The following is a 27,611-nucleotide window of genomic DNA, read 5'->3' as shown; positions in this document are numbered from 1 at the left end:
ATAAAGAGGAAGAGATGGGAAAGAAAAGAGAACTGAAGGGAAAAAGAAATACAGACATACACACAAGATGGAGTGAAGGGAAAGAAAAGAGCATCAAGATAGAGAGACAGGAGGGAAAGAAGAGAGATAAATTTGGAATCAAAGGAAGAAAGAGAAACGGACAAACAGAAAGGCAGGAAAATGAGGGGAATGGAAGAGACTCAGAGAGAGAGGGAGAGAGGAAACGAAGATGAAGAGAGGCACAGAGAGGAGGAGAAGTGATACAGAGAGAGAGACACATAATAATACAGATACAGACGGTGAAACCGAGAGGAAGAAAGAGCGAGGGATGGAACAGGAAGAGGAGAAATACAGAGAGGTAAAGTGAACTGAAGAGAAAGGAGGAAGAGGAGGAGAGAAACAGAGGTAGAGAGTCAGTACATAATTCAGCACCTACACTGAGTACAGATTAAAAGCTCTGTATAGGATGTTTGTGTGTAAGTGAAAAACTGCAACGCTTCACTGCGAGTCACTAAATCAACATTTGTCACCGCCGCCTGTGCTGGAGTTTTATACGGCAGACGATTTAAAGTGGCTGAGCCCGCTTCACTTCCTGCTATTCAGCCAAAACCTGAACGTGTGTGTGTGTGTGTGTGTGTGTGTGTGTGTGTATGTGTGTATATATATATATAACAAATAATACAAAAACACAACTAATACTTCTTTAAACTTAAAGTCGCTGTTGACATAATTTCCACTGAAACACAAAGTCAGGGCGAGAGATATAGAGTGGCTCCGCCCCCTTTTTAAACAGCCAATAACGTTTAGCTTACCTCACCGTCCCCGGGTAAGCCGTGCTTGACGGTTAATACCGTGGATTTTTATAACGCCGTGGACGGGACACTTCAGATTCTAGAGAGTGTTTGATTGGACAGAAAATCTGTTGAGAAGCTGAAGTGCAGAGTGATGTCATCAAAATTGTTGATCGGTATTGGTGGTAGAGAGAGCACCGATACCGATCAATTTTGAACGCATATACCTTCTAAATGCGAATTTTGTCACTGTTTTGGAGCAACACTAGCTTCTATAGATAAGCCCCAAAAGAAACTTTTTTGATTTGATGGGGACTAACCGTTTATGAATATCTATCAATAGCTCGAAAATAGTCTGGGAAGGGTTGCCAGGGTTGCCTTTTTTACACCTAAACAATAAATGTGGTGTCCACAATGTGGTCCAAAGCCACCAAGATCTTGTTTTAAAGCAAATAATCGGAATAAATCGGACACATTTCCGCAAAATATACTGCAGGCTACTGCAAACAAAGGGAAAGTGTAGGCGAAGAAAGTGTCTACGAATCTACGATTCTGTTTTAAAATGCATTTGAAAGAGAAGAAGTTGGGTTATGGAGTGTAAAATATACGTACCAGGTGATGTAACATAGCAAATCAGAAATGTGCGCACAGCACGGTGAACTTGTTTGTTTAAATAAAAAAATAAAAAATAAAAAAAGGAGGAAAAAGAAAAAGTGAGAGAAATAGTATCTCTTTTTTTTTCCCAGTACACAAACTGTTTGGGCTAGTTTCAGGCGTGTTTTCTGAAATTCTGATGAGATCTGGCAACCCCCGCCGATTAGCATCGGAAGGTAAAGCTAAAGTAAACAAAGTGACACTCACTGTCGTACCCTGCAATTTCTAAAAATAAATAAATAAATAAATAATAATAATAATAATAATAATAATAATAATAATAATAATAAAAATAAATGGACACATGAGTTTAAAATCAGTCCGTCATGGCGGCCATCTTGGATCTAGAATTTCTTCTTCAGAACTTCAGAGTCATAGCTCGAAGTTTGATGACCGAGCTGATGGTTAGAAATGACTGTATACTATTTTTCCAGTATTTATACTGTATATGGAACAATATACTGAATGTTAACCTTGTAGCTCCAATTCAAATCTAAATAAGCAAACACCAAATCCCCGGTATCGACTGGTTTTAGGTGAAAACTTTTTTAAAAAGTTTGCTAAACTGTCACTTTAAATGAAACCACTCGAAGAACAGGATGAAAGCTTTCCTCGTTTCTCATCGGTGTAAAAGTAATCGGCTAAGCGTGTCACGTGACGGAAGCATGAAGCCAAAAAAAACAAAACAACAGCGAAACAAGGTGAGTTATTGGAAACCCAGAGACATCACATGACTGCGCCGGATCCATCCATCATTAGCATCGTGCGTGGTGAGTTTGCCCGCAATAAAGTGGCGTTCATAAAGCAGAGCCGGATGGAAGCCTGCAATCCGCCGGGATGCCGTGATGATTGAGATGTCCGGGACCTCTGGAGCCGGATTTGGAGCCGGAATCCCGTTTGCTAACCCTGGTGATTACTGTTCAGCTGGGCCTCCGATCAAATGAAGGCCAGATCAGAGATGCGCTCATTTCTCCATTTCTCATCCCTTCATCCCTCTGCAGACTCGTTTATATATGATCATGGCGGATTAGAGCGGTGCAGGTGTGTGATTAGCGCACGAGGGTTTGATATCGCTAAACAAATCAGGGACGCTAAGTATCGCATCATCTCTCCGGGTCTGACTCTGTTTTTTTTTTTTTCTTTCTTTCAAAAATAGACAACTGTGCGAAGGATAGAATGACTCCTAGCACTGCTATGTGTGTGTGTGTGTGTGTGTCGGTGTCCAATGAGCCCTGGAGGTGGCTTCCAGCACTGATTGGCTTGCAGAGCCAGAGACAGCAGCCCGAGAATTAAAGTCAGAATAATCCTCCATGCACATGGCGCTTCCTCTCCACTCCTCTGTTCTCTACTCTTCCACCACTCCCACCATCCTCATGGCTCATCCCTCGCTCCTGGCTGGAGCTGGAAGTTTATCCCTGTGTGTTTGCCGTTGGGTTTGGTGTCAGACAGCCAGGGGGCGTCGCTTTAAATAGGCTGGAGGAGGAAAACTTTCAATCACGTGTTGTTTAGAAGAACATGGAGAAATCTGTACACTCTGCTCCTAGAATCATAACGTTCTATAAATAGAAATGTTCTTACTGGGCAGAAAGTGAACGTCACTCCTCTTTCAGACATCAGCAGTCGAGTGCTCTCAATCTTTTTTTTTTTTTTTTTCTTTTCTTTTCTTTTCCCCTCAGAGTTTTCCTGAGAGCCGCCGCTACAAAGTGCGTACTCGACACGTCTCGGGTACATTCCTAACTCTTCGAAACTGAAACGGGGGCTTTTTTATTTTAATGAAGACACAATTCATAAACAAAGTAAAACAACCAAAAAAAACAACAACGGGAATCCAGGAAGATTACTGAACTAGTTTAAACGTTCTACAGGGGGGAAAAAAGCACATTCATAAATACATACAGTCCCCTCCGAAACTATTGGAACGGCAAGGCTAATTCATTCATTTATTTGTGCTATACACCAAAGATGTTTGGGTTTGAGATCAAAAGAGATGAGAGCTCTGGATTTCAGCTTTTATTTCCTGGTATTTACATCTAGTTGTGTTACACGACATTAAAACATAGAAGCTCTTGTATCAGACCACCCAATTCTTAGGCGAGCAAAAGTATAGGTACGAATAAGTCTTGAAGTAGATGAAAGTAAAGAACACTTAACATTCGGTTTTATTTCCCTTGCGTGCAATAACTGCATCGACCAAGTTGTTGGTTTCTTCTATTGTGGCGCTTTTCCAGGTTTTTACCGCAGCCTCTTTCGGTTGTTGTTTGTTTCGGCGGGTTTCTCCTTTCAGTCTCCGCTTCAGGAGGTGAAATTCTGCGTTAACTGGGTTAATGTCTGGTGATTGACTTGGCCAGTCTAAAACCTTCCACTCCCCCCCCCGATGAAGTCCTTTGTTGAGTTGGCAGTGTGTTTTGGATGGTTGTCTTGCTGCATGATGAAGTTCCTCCTGATTAACTTGGATGCATTTCTCGGTCAGTTGGCAGACAGAATGAAAGCAGACAGAAACTTCTGAATTCATTCTGCTGATAAAATCACGAGTTACATCATCAGCAACGCCACCGGCTCGCTCAATCGGGATTAGTCCACGCGCTTCGAATCTGTATCCTGTGTTCATAGGTTTCTGTAAAGCTGCTTTGAGACAAAAAAGCGCTATACAGATATAATTGAATTGAATGGAAAGTAAAGATCAGTGAGAATGTTCCAGAAGCATCTATACAAGCCGAAGCCATGACGCTACCTCCACCATGTTTCACAGGTGAGCTCGCATGTTTTGGATCATGAGCAGATCCTTTCTTTCTCCACACTTTGGCCTTTCCTGCACTGTGGTACAGGTTCATATCGGTTCCAGAACTTTTGTGTCTCATCTCCGTATTTCTTCCATTTTTTTTTTACCGCTGATAAGTGCCATAGCACATAGTCTGTCTTCTTCAAATGATGGATTGTGATACCTTCACCCCTTCCCTGTGGAGGTTGTTGGTGATGTCACCGACTGAACCAAACATGTACAGTGAAACCGTATATAGACACACGTAGAGACGACTATTAAAGAACAAAATGTCATATTGGCGGGCGTGGTGGCTTAGTGCTTAACACAACTGAATGCTCGAATATGATTGGCCAGGTGTGCATTGATTTCATACAACAGCACAGGTAGTTCTGGCTGCAACATAACCAGCAGGGTAATGGTAAATGGCGCACTTATATAGCGCTTTTATCCAAAGCGCTTTACACTGTGTCTCATTCACCCATTCACACACACACACTCACACACCAACGGTAGCAGAGCTGCTATGCAAGGTGCTAACTTGCCATCGGGAGCAACTTGGTGTTCAGTGTCTTGCCCAAGGGCACTTCGGCACGTGGAGTCACGTGGGCCGGAAATCGAACCGCCAACCCTACGATTACTGGACAAACCGCTCGACCACCTGAGCCACAGCCGCCCACGGCCGGGTAATATAACGTGTTCGTTCGAATATGTTATTGTTTCTATAGCAACAGCTGATACACAGGGTCTTGTATGGCAGATGCTCTAGTCGTGCTGTTTAACAAAGTTATTCTTGTAATTGCAACGACTGTTGATACATAGACGATACGTGACTCGGACAACGTGATTCACGTGCTCATGGTCATGTGACATTGTGCGTGCCCCAATCCCACCCCCCCAAAACCCCTCCACAGCACCCCTCCCATCCCCCCACCGAGCAACCCTCCGCGCCATTCCACCCTGAACCCTGATGTGCATGAATTTCGTATAACAGCACGTTCTCCCACGTTTTATTCCTTACTTAACTAACATTATTTACTGATTTATTTTATTTTAAACCAGGAACGAAACATGAAAGGTAGCAGGTGTGCTAATTGATGTTTTATTGAGATGTTAACAAAATACACCGATGCTCAGGAATAAGTCCACATACAGTAAATGAGAACAAATCATTTACATGTCACTAATTGGTGATAATGACAGTCTCAGATATTTGGATGAAATTAACTACAAAACACATTAATTAAAGCATGGCTTTTTTATACTAGTCATTGTGCATTGGGTTTTTTTTCCCCTCATAGATGCGGAAACATTAGTTCATTAAGTGGTTTAATTGGTTTATTAAATACTGCTGTAAATTGATTTCAGGCGACTTTAAAGTAATTTAATTATGAATTAATACATGCTGATTGGTTGTCTTTTGTGTATTTATGCATTTTTTTGTGTGTGTTTCTCAAGAAAAATAAAAAAACACCAACATAAAACAGGATTTCTGACTGTATGAATATGAACATTTACTGCAGAGGACATACACCAATCAGCCATAACATTAAAACCACTGGCAGGTGGCGTGAAGAACGTTGATTATCTCGTTCCAGCGGCACCTGTCAAGGCGTGGGGTTTATTTATTAGGCGGTGAGCAGTCGGTTCTCGAAGTTGACGTGTTGGAAGCGGGATAAATGGGCGAGTGTAAGGATCTGAGAGACTTTGACAAGGGCCGGATTGTGATGTCTAGACGTCTGGGTCAGAGCATCTCCAAAACGACAGGGGTGTTCCTAGTATGCAGTGGTTAGTACCTACCAAAAGTGGTCCAAGGAAGGAGAACCGGTGAACCAGCGACAGGGTCATGGGCGGTTTTAAGGTTATGGCTGATTGGTGTATATGACGTATTTAAGTAGCCTATCCATTAAGAAGTCATGTCTACACTATTATTTTTATTAAAAGTACAAAAAAAAAAAAAAACCATCAATGAATTATAATGCAGGCCTATTAGACGCACAGTGTCGCATCAACAATTTTTAAATCCGAAAGTAGCCCCTTTGCTTGAATTCAAACGCTGGCTAGCATCCGTTTGAGCGTTGATGATGTAGCCGTGCTCTGATCTGTTAAAGCAGGACATCAAAGCTCGACTGGGGAGAACACGATCACACACACATGACTTCATTCATATCATTTTATCTGGTTCAGAAGGAGGATCTCATCCTAGTGAGAACGGTGAACAGACTTAAAAGCGAGACGCCGCTAACTAGAGCAGCGCAGGTTTATACCGTATCAGGACAGAAAGAACAGCTGAAAGGTGGCAAATGAGAGTGCTGGTTGTGTTGAAGGCACTTTTTTTTACAGCGCTCTCTTAAGAGCAGCTATCTCCGCTGTTCACTGACACGCGGCATAATTGACCTTGTTTATGTACCCGTGCGAACATTCATTATTGAGGCTCGCGAATTTCCCCAGCGTAGTTATTTCACCTTTGTGTGGTACAAAATGACTGATAAACAATTGAGTACAGGGAAACGGAGTGTATGCTTACTACATATTACATCATACTCCTGGTGTGTGTTTAGAATTACAGCCTTACAGCATTATACTAAATAAAATGGCAAGATAATCACCAAGGAATAACTGTCATCTAATATGGCATGCTTATGATTTATTTATGTTTTTTTTTTTTTTTTTTAAAAAGAAATGCTCCTCGGATACGATTCCCAATTGAATCTTCTTTTACGTAATTTCTCACATCTTGCCTGTGGGGCTGACTGCTGAAAACGGATACCTTATTAGCACGGTTGTCATTATTAGCTTTAGGATGTTATTGATCTGCGAGAGTCAGACGAGAGAGTGGCGATGGAGAAAGGGAGGGAGCGAGAGGGCACTAGTTTTTTTGCTTTTTTTTTTTGCGCCTGCATTTCCAAAATAACTCTCCTCCATTTCACCTCCCAATTGGAGGGGCGGGTTGCGGGGGAGAGGGGGGTGATGGTGTGTCCGTGGTGTGCATTACACCTCTGCAACTCGACATAATTAACTTAGGTTCATTTGTAGCGATCAATGGGCCGGCTGCAGATTAGCACGGGCAGTGCCTAAGTGTTGGAGAACGAGAGAGAGCAAGAGAGAGAGCATTCGGCATCGGATCGGGCCGCTCGTTTGGGATAAGTGCACAACACATCCGAGTCAGGCTGGCTCCAATGCTAAAAGCACCCATTGCCCATTGGAGTATCCAGTGGCTATTTATTGCTTGGACCCAAATGTGTACCGAGTAACGGAATTACTGACTCGTCCCGGCTACTCTGAGTGCTCCATCAGGGAAGAGAAAAAAAACCCAACCCCAAAAACCAAACGGCTGTAATTTCTCGTAGAATTCGCATTAGAACCAACAGTATTACTACAATCGGTATCAAAATTGAATAACATCCATCCGAGTATTCCTTCAAACGTGACCTTAATCAGGTGCGTTTCTAAACCTCCTCCTTCCTCTCCTTTTGTTGATTCTGAGGCAGTGGTTAAAGCGAGCAAATCGATGCTGGAACATTTGAGTAGGTGTTTCTCCTTGAAGCCACTTCCAAAAAATCCATTTGCAGGGAGATAATGATCCTGCATACAAGCATAGGCTTTCTTTCTTTATTTTCCAGAAGAGGAGGAGGAAAGAGGAAAGACTGAGGCATGGAGCCTGGTGCCTGGTGCAGATAACACTCCGACTCGGCCCGCTGCTGGCCTAAATGCCTGTTAATCTACTCCCCTACCCAATACAGTCAGAGAGAGAGAGAGGGGGATAAGGGTAGAGGATGAGTGTGGGCATTGGATCATGTTTCTGTCGGCTTGGATGGCTATTGACCAGCCTCTATCTGCGGTTCTTTTCTGTCAATCAGGGGAAATTAGAGAGGAGTGGAGTGGGCAGAGGCACCCGGAGCCCCAATAAAAGGAGATAAACAGAAGAGCAGAGGAAGAGAGACGAAAACTCGAAAGAGCAGAGACAACATTAAACGGGGGGCGAGAAGGGAAGAGGCAGTGAGCGAGGCTGATCCACGTCATCGCACCAACCCCTTCTTAACACGAAGACAAGGTTGTAATTCGGATAACGTGCAAAACGACGCCATATTTGTGTCAGCAAGTTAACATTGGCTATAAGCTGTTTGCTAATTGGGAAGACGTCGCTACAACACTCGCACGCTCCGAGCTAAGCTTACCCCGATGTTGTGCCTCCTGGTGGTCTGACCTTGGATAAATCTTCTTATCGCATGGTGAGAGTGTGAGGAGTTTAGAAATGACTCAGTGTTCCCTTTTAAGCTTCACTGGTGCGACTTTTAACGGAGATCATTCACCAAAGTGGCACAAATATTTAACGCGTCATACCACACGGCCCTTGATTATTTTCCTATAGCAGAACGAACCCGCGTTTTTATTTCCTCTCGATTTCCCAACGATTCCATTTTAAAAAATTTGTCAAAAATGGATGACATCATCCATTTTACGCACTTAATAGTTACGTTTAAACGTTGTCGAATGTCTGTGAAACAAGTTAGTTCCAGTTATCGCTTACGTTATAGAAGCTACAAACAGTCTTACCTTGGTCAGACTATTTTTTTTCCCCCCCTCTATTTAAAAACCTGAAGAAAAATAATAACAAAGCCCTCTGTCCTGAAGACTTGCCCGTTGTGGAAACCTTACTAAGCGCTGACACTGGAGACTCCTTCCATAAAATGAAAAAGTTCAATAAATATCTCTTTATATCTCGAGGTGGTGTAAAAGTATAATAGTTAGTATGATTTTTCTTTAAAAAAAAGTTTGTTTTTTTTGCAACTGGACTGTAGATGTGGTGTAGAGAGTGATCGGGAGTGTATGCTGAACAGATCCTATCAATAGCTTTAAAAAAAAAAATACTGGAAATAGATAAGGAACAAGAAGGGGGCACTCCTAGGTGGAGAACAAGCCTAAGCAGGCTGTAGCAGGAACAACAGAGCTTTATACAGTACATCATCCATTCAAAGAACCACTCGGACACACAGTAGGGTTGATACCGTAAAAGCCTTGCAGGTGATTTGTTCGTTTGGTGTGCTTAGTTCATTAGTTAGTTAGAAGTTGTGTTGCCATAAATGTGTGGGAAGCCCAGCCTTTTCTAAATATGTTGTCTAGTGTGGGGGAAAAGGGGGGGGGGGGAATAGAATATCGCAAGTATACATTTTGCTAAAATACAACAATTGGCAAAACCAAACCACTTGCATTGTACAGACTTATAATCACACGCATCCTGCCAGCACTGGCTGGAAGTTTTGTGCTATCTGTCGTCCAAAGGAAAAATGGAAAGAAAAAAAAAAGCTATTTGCCATATGCTTTCCTCTTTATTCCAGCAGAAATGCGACGGTTTGCGTTATTTTAAGTACTGGTGAAAACTCTAACAAGCATACAATAGTGTGTCTATGAGTGTGTGTTCCCGGCATTATCTAAACATGTGTGTACTATTCGAGTCTGGCTCCAGCACCGTACCGCCGCAAAGGCTGGCATATATATATATATTTATAAAAAATAAAATAAAATAAAAAAGAATAAAATCCCCCCCAAGGGTTTTGGAACCATTACAGACAACAGGGCCTATTTGATTGGCTGCATTCAGCTGCCAGAGAGGGAAATTGAGTTGTCCCTGTAGCCCACAGGTAGCAATCACGCCACTCTCTGAAGCACTTTCTTTTCCTATCTGTGCTCTGAAGACACTATTGAGCTGCTGCTTATTAACAGCACACAGACAGTAAGCAGAATAGCGGCATGTGTTTGCATTCAGCCCAGAACTGCGCCGCACCGCTTTCAACTCCAACAAACAGGGCCATAAAAACATGCCACTCTCATCAGGGCTAAACATGTTACCATGGGACGGCAGTTCAGTTTTAATGAACTGTTAATCGGCGTAATGACGGTTCACGAGCTACGTTGAGAGGACTGAGATCTGTCATTGTATATGAGAAAGAGAGAAAGAGAGAAAGAGAGAGAGAGAGAGAGAGAGAGACGATGTGAAAAGAGAGAAACTGGACTCGCTAGTCAATATTCCTGTGAATACACAGACAGGAAAGAGACATCACATGGTGATGAAAAGAGAGCGAGAGCAAGAGAGAGAGAGAGAACTAAATTCCCCTGGCAAATAATGGGCTTCGTCCTGCCATTTAGATAACACTTTCCACAATAATCGAAAATATACCGCCACTCGGACTACACAGAAGTGGAACCTTTACCAGAAAGTGCTGTGATGTTCCTTATCAGATTGAGTCGGCCAATCAAATCAAAGAAGATGAGATTCTATTAGCACAAATGACACGCCTCTATATTCTACTTAAACTGTAGCAAGGATTCAAGGATGGCTGATAGAAATGCACTAAAAGGGTGAAGTCTTCTGTCTTTCAAACGGTATAAAGGTTTATTTTTGGCATCCATTTTTGGCTCAGTGGTTAACACGTTTGCCTCACACCTCCAAGGTCGGGGGTTCGATTCCCACCTCCGCTGTGTGTGCGCAGGATTTGCATGTTCTCCCCGTGCTTCGGGGTTTCTCCCGGGTACTCCGGTATCCTCCCCTAGTCCAAAGACATGCGTTGTAGGTTGACTTCCAAATTGTCTGTAGTGTCTGAACGTGTGTGCGATTCGATCTTCACACATTTGCGTCAAATATGATCACGACATTTCACGCCGAGGTTGACCGAGGGACTCGTGCACGACTATTACAAACGGTGCCGACGTTCACTGATGCTCAAGAAGGCAACAGGATACATTAACATCCAGGGGGGTGTAAACTTTTGAACAGAAAGATCAGTGTACAGTAAACTGTTATTATTTTATTTGAAAAATCTTTTTCATTTAGAACTGTTCTTCAGAAACTACGTGAGATATTTACACGATTTACACCGATCATCCTGTTCAAAAGTTTACACCCCCCTGCCTCTTAATGCCTCGTGTTTCCTTCTTGAGCATCGACGAACGTTTGCACCTTTCGTAATAGACGTCTCCGAGTCCCTCGGTTGTCCTCAGTGTGAAAAGATGGATCTCAAAGTCTCATAGCCACTGTTGCAAAAGGGAAGAAAGCTCGAGCACAAAACTACAGCAGCAAAACACAAAATAATTGGAAAACTAAGTTATAAAATGAATATTTTTAGGATTGCCCTAAAAAGACCTTCACCTCCACCAGACATTCTTTTGGGCTTCTATATTTAAAACCATACCCTCCAATAGAGAACGCTTCAAAATGAGTCTCTCCTTTTTGTTCAGTTCGCTCTACATGCTCTCTTTTGGGCCGTCTCTCACTCAGTCCCAAGTGCGTCTGCTACTAGTAGCGTTGTGTCAGACCAAAGAGCTCAGTGTCAGCACTGTCTGAGCCTTAATGATGTCTCGTGAACCAGACGAGTAACATAAACATCATGTTAACAGCACAGAAGCAGTCCTACTCTAGCTTTATAGGCAATTTAGCTTTAAAAAAGGCTGCAGCGAAATTCCACTCTCATTATGGGTGGGGTGGACTGTAAAAATTGTTCATTCGGCCAATTTTCCGACGGCGTGCGACACTTGTTGGAATTCGCTGTATGACGTGTAGTGCATGTTCGTGATTCCTGCCCAAGGTGAGACTGTCTTTGAGCAGATGTTTTCTTTCCATCGTCCCTACACTTTTCACAAATGGACTGAAGACGGTACTGACCGGAGGTCTCGTCCACGCGCTCCTCCACCGTGTGCTCCTTCTGGGGCACCCACTCGCTGTTGCACTTGAAGTAGATCTGTGTGGCGGGCGTGGCCTTGCAGTATAGATTGACCGGTTTGTTTTTGACGATGTAGGCCTCCTCGGGCTCCATCAGGAAGTGGGGGAGGGGCTCAGGCGGGTCTGAAGGGAAGGTCTCAGGAAGCTCGCCCAATCCCAAGTAGTCATCATCTGTCGGAAGAAGAGAGAGGGGGGGGGGGGTGATAAGGATCAGCTTTATAAACTTGATACATACATTACAGAGCAACATCACAGCTCATTTATCATTGAGGCGAATGTTTATACAAGCAGGTTTGGCAAGGAGATGTTTTGGGATAGGTTCCACGTTGGCTCCGAGCTCCTGCTCTCTCCACCCTGAACCGCAGCTACCGTTAGCACTTTGAAACCAGAAGCAGCGACAGCATTCGCTGTTAAGAAATGAAATGTGCACCTCTTTATATTTCCCCCAAACCAGACCGCTTGCGGTTGGAGCCCTGTTTTCTTTTCACAGCCGGTCTAGGGGCTTCTGGTGTACTTAATTCCGAAGATATTTGGGCTGCAGATGGTTAAGCCCCCTGTAATTATTGCTTTCTTTCATCAGCATGCCTCTCTCCGTCAGGCTGCTGTCTGGCCCCATCAAACGCACACCTATATTTATCAGCCCATTTACAAAATGAATCTCTTGCACTGGACATCCAAAGACCCTCTCAAAATTCCCTCTTCAACACTGAACACTAGTCAAAGGCTTAGTCCTACGTATACACACACACACACACACACACACACACACACACACACAAGGATGGCCCTTCTAGGTTTGTCAGGCTGGCTCAATATCCGGCCTTTGACTCTGCAGACGGGGGAGGAAACCCATTTGCAGAGCCCATTTATCACCTCTGCTCCGTTTTCTATTCCTAACACCCAACTCCTAGACATCAATTATTTACCCCCCAATAGGAATGAGTCTGGAAAAGGAGGCGCATCACTTCCTGTGGCAAAAAGGTTAAATCACCACATCTGCGATTCTTTCCCCCCGACTTGGTTTGCGGGCCGCTCTTCAATCCTCGAGTTCTCTGAGTCTTAACAAATCTTGTCAGGGCAGGAAGACAATATCGCCGTCGATATGGCCTCTGATGTCAGAGCCTGGCCTGCGTGTCAGGATCTATTCGGCATGAGTCGGAGTGTGCTGCCGTGGTAGAGGCAGAGAGGGAGGAAAAAGTGTGCAAAGTGCATAAGATGTGAGGGAAACGGTGGAAGGAGGGCAGGAAAGCAGCGAGGCTGCCCCGGGGCACAGAGTCTGCTTTTTATCACAACCTGCTCTGGGATCACACCTGTGTTGTCATCAGCCTCTAGTCATCTGCTAATTGAAGAGGAGCGGTAAACTCTAGCTGACCCCTGGGCTGAAGCATTATAGTAAGTTTGTGAATACCAGTGAAGAGAATACAAGAAAGGGGGAAATATAATATATTACATTATATTATATTATATTATGTTATATTATATTATATTATATTATATTATATTATATTATATAATATATACACACTTTGCAGCAATATATTTATCTATTAAAGGAAGGAATAAACCTTACCTTAAGGTATATCATTTGAAATCTAAGGACAGATGCTGAATAAAAATCTTTGGGAAAGCGTTCATGAACTGTTCAGTCACAAACATTTGAAAATTCAGATCTATGTCCGATTAACGCATCTTCCAGAGGTGGATTATTTGGACGTGGGAACGTGGTAGTATGGGATTCCTATGTAGTAACCGGGACTACTTTTTACAGTATCGTATCTGTTTTTGGAAAGCTGTATAAACTACATAAGAACAGCTTAAATAAATACTTTTCTAACGTCTTATAATAACAACAACAACAACTTCTTCTTTATATTTACATTAAGTTGTCAAACATTTTTTACGCTTATTGACAGATTTCAACACCTGCCCCTTGGCTTCTGTTATTCATCAGTTTCCCATAAGCAGAAATTCAGTTTTATTTATAGTACAGGGAAACATGTGGAAGTTCTTGTTCACGGTAATTGCACATGTGTTACAGATGTGGTGAGTAGAGATAAGGTTTAAAAAAAAAAAAAAAAAAAAAAGCGCTGGAGTATTCCTTTAACGTATGTAAAGATATGATTTGGTCGTGGTATATAAACAAATGTATACAATATGTACATTTGCACTGCACGAATAGAGTATGCTTTTAAAATGCCTTTTAAACAATCTCTATTTGAATCATTATATGATATTATCTTGTAAAATTAACCCCATTGGACTCCGCCCCCGCCCAATCAAATCTTATGCACTCAATTTCACTAATGAAGATTTAATAAATATGACATTCGTCATGCTCAGGCTGAGTTTTTTTTTTTTTTTTTTTTGGTAAAAAATGAAACAGGACACATGATTTTATTTCCTGTCACATTCCCTTCCTTTCTTATTTACGCTCACATCTGTGCGCACACCTGCCGTGCTTTTGGATGTGTTTTGTTGTTTGTTTGTTTTTTCCCCTCTCTGATATATTGGTTTACACTACTAATGAATTAGATGAATGAGAAATACTGAGTGTGCTATTCAAACAAATATTACAGCCGTGCCTGTATAATACCAAAACAGATGACATGGGTCAGCGAAATATATCACAGATAAGGTCGAACATCCTGCTGGGCTGGGTGTTTACCGGAAAAAAGAGTTTGGGGAAAATTGGCTTTCCGCATGCCTGAGAATGTGAAGCGGTATCAGGATCTGGGAAACGCAAGAGCACGTTTTATCAAATTCACGCTCCGGTGCAGCTACAGTATGAACCCTGGACCAGAACCATGACCCAGTAAAACAGCTGGCCTCATCAGCCGATCATTATTAAACTCAGACTGAAACATACAGGCAGATAAAACACACAGAAACATGCCAGGGTTTAAAGACACACACGTGACCTCTTCACCTCAGTACGTATCTCAAATCGATCTCTTGTTGATTCCTGTGTAAATCCACATACTTACAGAAACAGTGCTCGATGATGTTCTGTTGTATATACAGCAACATAAATATCCAGTTATAGTACAACAGAACTCATTTTCCAGCCAGAACCAAATTAAATGCTAGGACAAAACATTTCCTCAGTAAGTATCACATGTAAGTAAAAAAAAAAAAGAAAGAAAAGAATCACTAGCTAATTTAGCTAGCTGGTCTTCTTTTCAAACATTACCTGATGTTAGCTCATGTGTGTAGGTGTCTAGCGCTAGTTGAACAGGCTAGGATAGAACATTTCCTCAGTAAGTATCACAAGTAAAAAAAAAAAATTAATGAAATATAATAAAGAAGCATTAGCTAAGTTAGCTAGCCAGTTTTCTTTTCAAACCTTCTTTTGCTTGTGTACACTGTCTAGTGTTACTTGAATATAGATTAGCTAATTCCGCTGGTCAGTTTTCCTTGAAAACATTAGCTTGTGACGTCCTACTTGACTATTTATTAGCCGATTAAGCTAGCCACGGTTAGTGGTTATAGTAGCCGACTTTGCTAGTTTTCTTTGCAAACCGTAGCTAGTTCGGTTAGCTTGCTAGTTTAGACTATTTATATGATGTAGCTCAGTCGAGCAAGTGATCGAAGTGAGTGAATATAGTAGCTAGACCAAATGTATGTGTGTTTATAGATTTAGAAGAATTCAAATCATTCTAACCGGTATCCTAACCAAACAGATTACATGCCCGTCATCAGAAATGTTTAAAATGTGCTAGCGCGTTCATACATGTGAACGTAAACATTTCTGCACTGAGCCAATATTGAATATTACTCACTCTAAAGACTTTTACAGCTACATCCCAGACCTTGACCTAGAAACTGCCTTCAAAAGCCCAGCACATTCATTTCTCTCTCTATCCCTTGCGCTACTATTTCTTCCCCATCATTGAACTATATCAGAGATCAGACAGCAGCATGAAAGGATTCTGTGTGCACTCGCTATCACCAGCGATCACTGCAGCCAAAATACTATAAACATAGTTCGTAGAAAAAAGAAAAAAAAAAGAGAGGAGAATCGTAACATTTTTCGACGTAAAGCTCCATTCGTCTTAACATCGGAGGACGCAGGTCCGAGTTATCACTCAAAAAAATCTTAAAAACCAGCAACTGACTGACTGGTTATCTGAACTGTCCATTATTAACAGACGTCCCTGGAAGCCACGCCCCCTTCTTTCTCTCTCACATTAGTAAGCTTTCAACTGGTGCGCTCATCTTTTGAAATATGCACAGATACGGCGCTGTTGCTTTCTGTCAGGGTAAGTGGACCATGTTTTGAGTTCATTAATGCGAAATAAAATCGATCGATGTGTGTTAGACTGGGCGAACATTATAGACAAGTGTATATTTAACATCATTTAGCTATATTTATTGACTGGAAAATAACAACCCCCCCCCAGCAAAATAAAAACAACGAAGCGTAAAATAACACACTACAAATAATTTTAAGTTCGTTTACTAGCTAATTTATTTTTCAAACATTACCTGATGCTAGCTTGTGTACTGCCTAGCATGTCTCAACGTTCATCAGCTAGTAAAAGTTAGTTAGCTACATTTTTTTTTTTTCAACATTACCTGACTGTAACTTATATATGTACTAGGTGAATATTCATCATCTAATATGATACAAGTTAGCCGTTTCGTTTTTATTTTTTACCAGATTTACCCGAGGTTAACTCGTGCTAGGTTGCCGCTCTGTGCTATGGCGTTCTGGGATGTAATTCGAGACTGGGACATGCTATCATTACCGGCGATTAACTTGTTGATGTGTTATCTAGAGTTCCTTGAATAGACATTGGCTTAGTGAACTAGTCTATTTTCGTTTTTAGAAAAGGCTGACCCAAAAAAAAAAAATTAAAAAAAAAGATTAAATAGACTTACAAATGATAAACTCTAACACTCTGTAAGTCTATTTAATCTTTTTTTTTTGGGGGTCAGATTTCCAGTCAAATGTTAGTTTTAATGATTTTAGGTTTAATGATTAATTAGAAAGTGATTAAAAGCACTGTGTGGAACCATTTCACGGACATTCGAAAGGCGAGTCGTAAAAGCACTATATCGAGAGATGTACTATGTTACATCGGTGCTCGAATGTTCTGCATAAGTATGATCTAAAACATCAGCAGATTTTCACACAAGTCTTAAAGTAGACAAGGCGAACCCGGTTAAACAAAAGAGACTGAAATATTATACTCGGCCATTTATTTATTGAGGAAAACGATTCAGTGTTACATATCTGTGAGTGGTAAAAGCATGTGACCCTCTAGGATTAGTAGTTTTTTTAGGTCATATTAATGCAGGTATATAGAAAATTCAAAGGGGTTCACAAACTTCCAAGCACTACTGTATGTTTTTTTTTGTTTTGTTTTGTTTTTTTTTACTGAGTAACGAGTTTAAATAACAACCTTCCCTCCTCCCCATTCAGCAGGACTGTGGAATATTCTTCTTTGGGGTTGGCAGGTCTGCATTTTTCATTCAGCCAGTTCTTTCCAGAGAGGGGGGAGAGATACAGAGACAGACCGGGATAAAGAGAGACGAATGTTTCCACTGCAGTCACTACAACAGAGCTCACGCTAGTGTCGTCGTACTGTCAGGGAGTCACGTCCATGAAGCTGGCTATAAGGAAAGGTGCGAACACATAGAAAGCGTACAAACTCCATGAATAAGCATGCATGGCAGAAAGAAGCATGTAGACCCTGTGCACACCATCTGTATGCCATCATGTGTGTGAGTGTTTCTTCATGCTAGGTTGGCACTCTTTGATGGGGTGCTCTGGGATGTAATTCGATAGTGGGGCCTGTTATCACGAAAGCCATCTTGGAACATTCAGACTGGAACTCAACCACACCTCACCCTCTTAACACTGGGCCTGTGAGCGTTCTTTCTTTTCAAACAAGTAATAATAATAATAAAAAAAAGGCAGAAAAGAATCCGAGCTCTGAGGGGAGGGGGGGGGGGGGGGGGGGGAGGGGGGGGGGAGGGTGCCTTCTAGCATTGCATTTGTTGATTTAAAGCAGTCTTGGTCGCACCCCTTGAAAACCAGAACAATGTGCTTAAAGTAGTTAACATTTTCAGGTAGGGTTTTTCTTTTTCTTTTTTCTTATTTTTTTAAATATATTTTTTTGCAGTATTGTTTTTCAAGTTGCTCATCCTGAACCAACCTACACTACGAGCTTATTTCCCCCCTGCAATATCCAATTTGGCAATTTCCCTTTAATCAGTAAAGATAGCAGCTTGCTAACGTGTTTGTATTAAAATTTAATTTCATAAGTTCTATGAGAAATTATCACCACACGCGCAACTATTCTCCATATTTTATATCATCACGTCTGAGAAGTAGCGCTTTCTGCGGCTAAATATAGTCATTAATAATGATCCGGCCTCATACGTGGGTGCGTGCTGTTTACACATTTCTGCATAAGCAGATTATATTAATACATTCATCTTATATATATTAAAAACAAACACACAACTGCAGAGACACTTTGAACAGATTTCTTTTGGCACCTTCTGCACAAATTTAAAGAAAAAAAAAGTCTTTACTTTCTGTCTTCTTCTATATGTTGTCGGGGGGGGGGGGGGGGGGGGGGGGGGGATTTTTGTTTCCCCAAGTCACAACATGGCTGCTTGTGACCGATCATCTTCTAAAATTATGGTCAAGCCATAGATACAAAAGATCCACCATACAGTAATTGAGTGTGTACCTCAGGTCTGTAGTTTAGGACCCCTTTATTTTCCTTTTTTTTCTGAATGTGGTATTTTGCTTCTCGTTCCACTCGTGTATCACCACGCTAGACTACTTCCTGTCACCACATTCCGTTTAAAACGGGAAAGCAATAAATAATAAAAGGTTTTGCGAAAACTTGCCGAAAACATCTCGCACTCCTAGTTTGAAACATTGGAACACTGGATCCTTACTGTATAACCCAATGGTCATCAACCCTCTTCCTTGAGATCTACCTTCCTGTAGCTTTCATCTCCAGCCAAAATCTAACACGCCTGTTTTAACCGATCAAGAATTCTTAAGGCTTCTATTGGTTAGATGTTCAAGTGGGAATGATTATGGTTGGAGCTAAAGTCTTCAGGAAGGTAGATCTCCAGGTACAGGGTTGGTGACCATTGGTGTAACCAAAGGTGTACCTCAGGTCTGTAATTAGGGAACCTTTTATGGAATTTATTTATTTATTTTTGGGTGATATGAATGAGAAATTGGGTTGCTCCTTCAGGAAAAAAAATAAATAAATAATAAAAACTCTGGGGTCCTTTCTGAGTCCTGAATATAGAGACCAGTCGAGCTAATCTCACTACAGAGCCGTACATTCTCCTAAAGTCCTTCTCCTCCAAATGCAGCGCTACACCACACAGAATCTGAAGCGATTAGTGTCGCTTTGAAAGTGCACACACAGGCTTTTAACCATGACCAATGTTTGCTTTCTTTGTGTAAGTGAAACTAGTACAAAGCCACTACCAAACTGGTGACACATCAGAGACAGGGCTTTTTTGTTCCTCTGAAAGAGGGGGGGGGGGAGGGGGGGGGTGGTGGTGTGATAATTTTTTGAGATATGGTTGTGAGGATACTGCTGATAACCACCCAGAATAAGGGTATGATCGCACTGATAGCGCCACCATGCAGATCAAGGCGGTGTGGAGTTTCACCTCCGAGATGAAACGGACCCGTGGTGCCGTCAGGGCTTTGTAGTTCACTGAGCTTCAGACATCTTCAAAGCCCAAATATTCATCTTTTAAAATTTCCCCACACACGTACTGTGTACTCTTCTGAGGTGAGGTCACATGGAGTTAAACGCCGTCGTCAGGGCCTCTTAGTTCAGGTTCAGCGAAGAGCCTCAGAAACAAAACCTCATTGTCATCGGGCTTAATTACTTTTTCACTTGAAGTAAAACTTCCCCCGAGCCACGTCCACCTATCCGAGAAGGTCTGGCTCCAAATTGACTCCGAGTGAAAAAACAGCCAGCGGCTAGAATAAAATATCTAAAAATCATCTAATGCACAGTTTCGATGTGGTGCCTTTACATCTGAAGCACATTACAGAGAGCGCGATAGCACTTCAAGAGCTGTAAGATAGCAGCGTTTTTTTGGGGTTTTTTTTTCTCCGGGGATGACTTTCGATAGCACCCTTGGGAGTGCTTTCCGAGAGGATGGTCTGGACAAAGCTGGAAAATTAAGTGTTTTGATTTAAACTCCGAGAGAAAATTGCGTTTGGACGTTTTTAGGAGTATCGGTTGGAGATCTCTCTCGTGTATTCAGACACAGGTGAGGAATAAAACACTTCAGGTTGTGCTGTTATAGGAAAACAATCAGCTACAGGACAGTGTGATGACGCAGAGCTCATGTCAACACCCCATTTTCCTATAACAACATGTCCTGAAGTGCTTTGTTGCACTTTTTTTTTTATTTTTTTAAATTCATTAAAGACTGGCAAAATCTTTTATCCATTAATAGAAACCTCTAAAATATTGTGGAATCTCTGCAAACGTTACCCTCAAAAACAACATCCGGACATCGAAAATCGTCCAAATCAAAGAAGAACCCGGAAAATCATCAATCCTGAATACTTTTACTGACTGAAACTGGAGACTCCTTCCATAATTCTCGAAACCTTTACAATCTGTTTGTTTTTCTTTCCATCCATCCATCTTCTATACCGCTTATCCTTCCTTCAGAGTCACGGGGGAACCTGGATTCTATCCCAGGGAGCATGGGGCACAAGGCGGGGTACACCCTGGACAGGGTGCCAATCCATCGCAGGGCGATGAAAATGAATCATCACCTTCTAGCCAATCAGAATCCAGAATCCAGCCACACTGTGGTAAACTGTCACTGCATATGACTACTACAGGTATCTACTATGTCTGTCTAACTGTAGAACTCTATGATACATTCCCGACACCCGCAGTCGCATGTCTATTTCTTTTTTTTGCTCCCCGATGCCTCAGACAGCTGTGACAGCAGCTGGAGGATGCTCCTCCCTGACACCATTGTAAAAGATAAGCTCCATTCTATCACCAGATTTATCGTTCCCAAGAAGGCACTGTATCAAGCGAGCTGCTGTTTTCCCCTGCCATCTGAGGAGAGTCGAGCGTGAATACGGACGAGCGCTCGCATAAATCCTGCCTGTCCCAGAGATCGAGAGAGAGAGAGAGAGAGAGAGAGAGAGAGAGAGAGAGAGAGAGAGAGAGAGAGAGAGAGAGAGAGAGAGATAAAGGAGAACTTACGATTCACGGAACGTAACGTATAGAGCCGGGATGAAAGATGATGCGTTTTGAAGCGTGCGTGCATGACCTCGGCCTAGTGACCTGACCCGTTTCATAAATAAACATATGCTTGCGTTCGACCCGAAGCCCGAGGGCTGCCTGAAGGGCGAAGTAATCCAGTTAAAATCTTAATCTCCTCTTTGCTGGCTACCGAGCGCTAATGCAGACATTTATTATGGGACGACTCGCAGTAACCGGGAGGAGACCCACTCATGCGGATGTTTATCGACCATCATTAGCATCTGGCTGACCCCCTCCTCTACACGCTTCTATTTTCTCCTGCGTAAAAAGCAGCCCACACACACACACACACACACACACACGCCCACCCGGCACCCACTCCCTTTATCAGGCAGAAAGTTAAGACTCGGGAGGCAGCGTCGTTAAACAAGAGATGGGTCCGATCAATCCCTTGGCGAAACATTCCATTACAGCGGCCGGCTTAACGGGGCCTCGGATGTGCCTACAGAGTTAAATAAAACAAAATGAATTATTCAAACTGGGTTCACAGACGAAGTGGTAATGGTGGCGGTGTTCTGCGAATTCCAGTATACACAGCTCTTATACTGTATGCAGGTATGAAGAAGATTAATCTGCAAAGAACCGATTTAGTCCTCCTCGCCGATGTCGAAGCAGTGGCATTTTAGCAATAAAAAAACTTTAGAAAAATAATAAAAGAGGTAAGATTATGAAACCTGTTAATTAGGGGGGGAAAAAGGGCACCGTCACCTTGTGCGCCTAGATGCAGGAGGTAAGAAGTGGTGTGTGTGTGTGTGTGTGTGTGTGTGTGTGTGTGTGTGGTCGGTCGTCTGGAGACAGCTAAGCCATGTGATTACCGCGCCTGGTGTACGACCTCAGAGATGGAGAGCCGGCTCCTGAGAGATGAGTGTGTGCCCGCACTCGCTCTGTACCATTTTCTCCGGGTCAGATGTGCCGCGGCGCACAGAAACGATCGCTTGAAAACAAGGTGGCCGTGACATTCGTTCTATTTTCCATTCTCCTTGAATCCGAACCCGAACCGAGTCGAAAGGTAACCTGTGTGGAGAGGTGACAAATTTGCCCGTGCGTAATGAGAGCTCAACCTTCGCCTGGAAATGTGCATAACCTGAGTGCTTACGGCGTTTCCGCTGATAGGTGGCGACCTTACAAGGGGGTAAAGCCATCACGGGAGCTGGCGTCTCTCCAGAGACGGAGCGAGGGAGGGAAGACTCGGGAATGTAGCTCCATCTTCACTTAGGATCAAGGGATTAAAAAAAGCCTGACGCTCCGTCTTTTAAAAGGCTGTGACTCACGTGGCCTAGAACTGAGCCAGAGAGAGACGGAGAGAAAGCGCGAGAGAGAGAGACAGGGTGCTTGGCAGTAAGCGGACTAGCAATAGAGGTCTAAACGGAGAAAAGGGCACTCCAAGGACGCCACCCGGCCGTAGTTCGAGTGCTCATTTCTGACCCAGTGTGTGACCTGCTGAGACCATATGCTCGAAAATCCACACCGAGAAACTCTGCCACACGCATCGCATTCCTTCAGTATCTGCCATCTCCATTCCGAGAGGGGAGCGTAAAAAGGCCACACATTCCTGCCTTATTACCACTGAAAGCAATATGCATTGCTCGCAGTGGAAAAAATTCATTCCTGGGGTGTCATGGAAACAAAACGCATACTATGATGAGGAAAAGTAGCTCAAAGTTGTCATGATATCAAAATAAACCTCAGCGCAACTCCTGTACAATCTCAGCTGCATTGTTGCACAGTATTGCAAAGCTGGGCATTCTTCTTTGAAGTCTCGCAAAAAGGATCCTGTTTTTTGTCCCCCCCCCCCCCCCGCGCATCTCTTTGTGGCAGACACGCGCCACGATTCGGCTATAAAAGGCATCCGAGGAAGCTTATGAACAACAGAGGAGGAAACATATGAAAATCTGTTGCTTTCTACTTTATCTCCCTGTACTGCTGCTCAGTTTCTGCGGATGAAAAGCCATTTTGTTGCTTGATTGGAGAATGATGCTGCTACTTAGAGCGTGGCACCATCGGCCAAGAGGGAGGGGGGAAAAAAAAAACAAGGGAGAGGGATGTGACTCCCTGGGGCGCAGTCTCTGTGATGGGTGGGCTGTCAAATGCCCCATTGTCCAAATTACCCAGCGAGCAGCGTGTCACCGCCTGGGACTAATTTACGGCCGCACGCACGCAGCCGTAGCTCGCCGAGCAGAGATCCGCTCGGAGCCAGCGCGATCACGCGAGTCCCTCTGACTCCTGTCTGTCTCGAGAGTTTGGCTTCGTGATGTACTGCTGAGCAGCGCACTTCCTCGAGCCAGTGCATCACCATCAACAACGCGATCAATGAAACTCTATACACAGAGAACGATACAGACTTCTGGCCCCGCTGCACCTCATGCTTGTCTTTACTACTTAGATGTTATTGTTTAGTCTCATTTACTCTTCGTTTAGTCTAGTTCTACTTCTTAATATACACTTCGCTGCAACTATTTTCAAACTTTGTGCTAAGCACTCAATTTGACCCCAAGAATGACCAAAGTCAACCGTAGGTAAACGATAATTAAATAGCAAAAAAAAAAAAACACACACACAAAAAAACCTCAGTTAAATTGAAGACTTTACCAAGAATTTATACTGCTAATGGCTGGAGCATGTAAATGCCTCGATATGGGGTCGTGGGTGGACGTTGGTAAACGCAGGTAAAAACAACGGCATAACTAGCGTCGTCTTCGCTGACAAACAAAGCCGCCGGCTCCTCCCAGGAGCTTTTTAAAAGGCAGCAGAGAAGACAAGAGGTGAGGACACGGCATGACTGATGTGTGGACTTAATGATGGTGCCAGGCACCGTTTCACAGCCTGACCCCCCCCCACCAACGCCCTTGTGCCGTCTCGTCTCGTCAACTGTCTCGCACGCCACACTTGTACTACTGCGTGGGGGGTGCCGGGAGCGAGAGGGACGTCTCACTCCTATAGAGCGAATCGAAGAAGCCGTCTCGTGCCCTGTGACCTCACACTGTGCCCATCGAGCCGCCAGCTGCTAATTGGCGAGAGTGGTACTCCGATACAACTCCACCTCTGCTAGCGGCTGGGTCGTTACGCGGAGGCGATGGACGAGGCGAGCGAGCGCTCATTACTGCACCTCAAGAACATGAGAGAGAAAAGGAGAAAAGCAGACCAGACGGAGACACACGTGATGAAATGGATAATTAATGCAGTGGCCACTGGGTTATTTATTTATTTATTTATTTATTTATTTATTATTCTCGTTCCCCCACGAGAGCGCCGGCGCAAGCGCACAAAAGATCACTGCGGACGAAGCTACTTCATACGCAGACGGTTTTTCCGAAAGATATTACAAATCTGTTCAGTCTTTCGGCGCTTACATGACGGAATCAACTCTGATCGGTCAGAAGCTGCTGATCAGTTTCCTCAGCAGTTCCGGCTGTAGTTCGAATCACGCGTTTACAATTCGTTCTAATACACTATCGTTACTATAGTAACAGCTCATTCAGAGGGACTCGGTGGTATGGCATCCGCTCCACATGATCCAGCGCTCGTAATAAACGGATTTTTAAAAAAAACAAAAACAAAAAAAAGGGGCGATGTTTAACGAAGAAAAGCGTCTGTGAGGAAGGAGTCTCCGGTTTCAGACGATCCCACCAGGATTTTGCGATCGCAGAAATTAACGCAAGATCAGGCGAACCCAACAATATCCGTACGAGCTCGCTTTTTTAAAAAAATTTTATTGTTGTTGTAGGATTACAGCAGATTTATTTATTTATTTATTTATTTTGCAGATTCGGGCCGAGACGTGTCGTGTGACGTCATCACGACGTGAGTTCAGTGATTCGAGTGCAGCTTAAAAAGGTCTCATTTACCAACAAACATCACTCTGAAAGACACTTTAATGCGATTTCGCATAATTCAAGTAATTTGTTAATAAATAAGTAATAATAAAAAAACAATTTTGGGCAGAACTGCTGTAGTATCAGATGAATAAAACACTTCACGGAGGTAGCAGTAAATAAGCCACGTCACGCCACCCTGTCGTCGAGTCCCGAGGTGTTTTAGAGAACATTTATAATTCTGCATGGATATTTACGTCTATAATATCTTGCCAAAGCATGTCGCTATATAAAGAATGACATCACAGTATATCAAGGTGTTTAGCGGGTATATTTATGTTCGGAGCCATGATGATCTCCTGCATCGCCGCTGCTCCGGACGAGGAAACAAAAAACGGCGCCGTCACTAATAATCCGAGCTCTCGAACCACATTCGGATGAAAAAAATATGACCATTCACGATTGATGTATTTCCCAAAGAGCTGCAATATGCTCGTTTCTGCTTCGCCTGGGTTTGGGCGTCACCGTTTTAATAAGCTTTTAGCTCCTAGTGAACCAACAGGCTAATTAAACTATTTATATTCCCCGTCTGATTGCGGAGTGGCTCGGCAGCGGTCCGCCCACCGGCATCAGAGCGGTTCTGGTGTTTGATATTCCGTGCAGCGATGAGAGAGCAAGAGTTTAAAGCTTATTTGCAAAATCAGACGGAGGCTAAATATTGGAGACAATTAACGATGACCGATTCACACGCGGAATCAAAAGGGCGCCGCGAGGAGATGAAAGTCAGCAGAACACGGCTGCTCATCAGGGAGTGAAGGTTCACACACACACACTCACACACACACACACACACACACACACACACACACACACACACCTCCCCTAATGCCTAATGATTTTCATCAACTTGAGCAATTCACACATGCAGGACAATTACTATTTCAGACTTTTTGACTAATCATCAGAGTTTAATAAATAATGGCATTGTGTCTGAATGGACACACACACACACACACACACACACACACACACACACACACACACCCCTGGTGGGCGTACATCACTCTAAACGAGACACCCCTAGAAATGTGTCAACGATAGAGCTCGAGATGCATCACTGTCGGGTCAAAGATTCACAGCTGGGTTTGTTTTTCTTCTTCCTTCATCGCCCATGCGATTAAAAGGCGCTTTTAAAAAAAGATTTTCACAAGTGTAGTGAATCTTGCCCTCCTTGCCCCAGCGTGGATCTGTAACGCATGTATTAGGCATCGCTTTCAATTCCCACGCACTAAAACAGAGCAGCTGTGAATCTCTGAACACCAGAGAACAACCGAAATAAAAGAAGAGCATCGTGTACAGGGATATTTTACATATATTTTATTTTATATATAATTCACATAATAATAAACGTGATCTTCAATGGAGTCCACGGTCTATTATGTAGTAAAATTCTGACCATTTTAGTGACGTATTGGTCTATTTTCACTTTGCTTAGTGCTCTCCTGCATGCTCCTAGTGGTGCTATTGGGATTTGCCCCTCGCTTCATGTGCACCTAGATAGTGTGATGCAGCAGCGCTTAAATACACTCTGCTCGCTTTATTATTATTATTATTATTTTTTAACACTCTGCTCAAAAACAAACAGATCAGCTTCTCGAATTTCATCTGAAGAAGGAGTGCGTCGGGCCAGATGCCATAAATGTGATGTAAATGTAGATCCCCAGCCAGCAGGGTCGAGAATGCAGTTGCACCGGAAGCCGGTGTTCTTTAACGTGTTTCAGGGCGGAGTTTTTCTTTCGGAACTTTTGGAAATGACTCTTTACATTTAAACCAAGGTCAGCATGTATATTGGATAGCAACGACCCCAAACACACACACACACACTCACTCCATCTCACATATGCACCGGAGCTTGTCACTGTGATTGAGCTGAAGGACACAGAGAACTGAATATGTCATCGAGTGGGAGACGGAGCCTCTTGAGCCAGGTACACTCTGAGAGTCTGTCTCACTGCCCATGTGAGTCAATTTATTTCCACCTCTCTCTCTCTCTCTCTCTCTCTCTCTCTGTCTCCCCCAGCACCTCATCCCTCCTCCTTTCCGGCAATCTCAAATTCATTCCATCCTGAATTAAGCGAGTGTGAAAAAGTGTGCTGAAATCCCCTCTCTGTCACACATTCCCTTCCCTAAATCCTAGCAGAAAAAAAAAAAAAAGTGAGAGATCATCCCCGACCTCGAAAAGACCCATTTTCCCCTGCTTTCTCTTTTCAACTCTAATTAATACCCCGGGCCCTCCGTGTGGATGAAGTGAAGGCGCAGAAGAAAAAAAAAAATATATATATAAATATATAAATATATAAATAAAATAAAATCAGAGGATTGCAGATTTAAGCACACTTCAGACTCATCAGAGACAATGTAGGTGGCTGTGTAGCTGAGAGGCGAGCGTTGATGTTTGTGCTAATGCGACGTGGCGTACGTAAGAGGCTGAGTCGCAAATCTGAGCCTGCAGCAGTCAGGAAGTGAGGAGAGGAACGCAGAGAGGCAGGTTTGAGGTAGAGCGAGCTAAGCTAATGAGACGACCCG

At 43.1% G+C, this 27,611-nt stretch overlaps 1 protein-coding gene across 1 annotated transcript in view; it reads right to left on the bottom strand.

The window, feature by feature from the left end:
* Window positions 1-27,611, bottom strand: part of unc5cb (unc-5 netrin receptor Cb) — a 148,841-nt gene that overhangs the window by 68,348 nt on the left and 52,882 nt on the right. Inside the window, exon 2 of the mRNA XM_017489288.3 lies at window positions 11,864-12,091. Within this exon, the coding sequence (XP_017344777.2) occupies window positions 11,864-12,091 (228 nt within the window). The remainder of the gene's footprint in view (window positions 1-11,863; window positions 12,092-27,611) is intronic.

This window comes from Ictalurus punctatus, chromosome 16, assembly GCF_001660625.3.
Source record: "Ictalurus punctatus breed USDA103 chromosome 16, Coco_2.0, whole genome shotgun sequence".
NCBI classification, from domain to species: Eukaryota; Metazoa; Chordata; class Actinopteri; order Siluriformes; family Ictaluridae; genus Ictalurus; species Ictalurus punctatus.
This window is presented reverse-complemented; position numbering and strand designations above follow the sequence as displayed.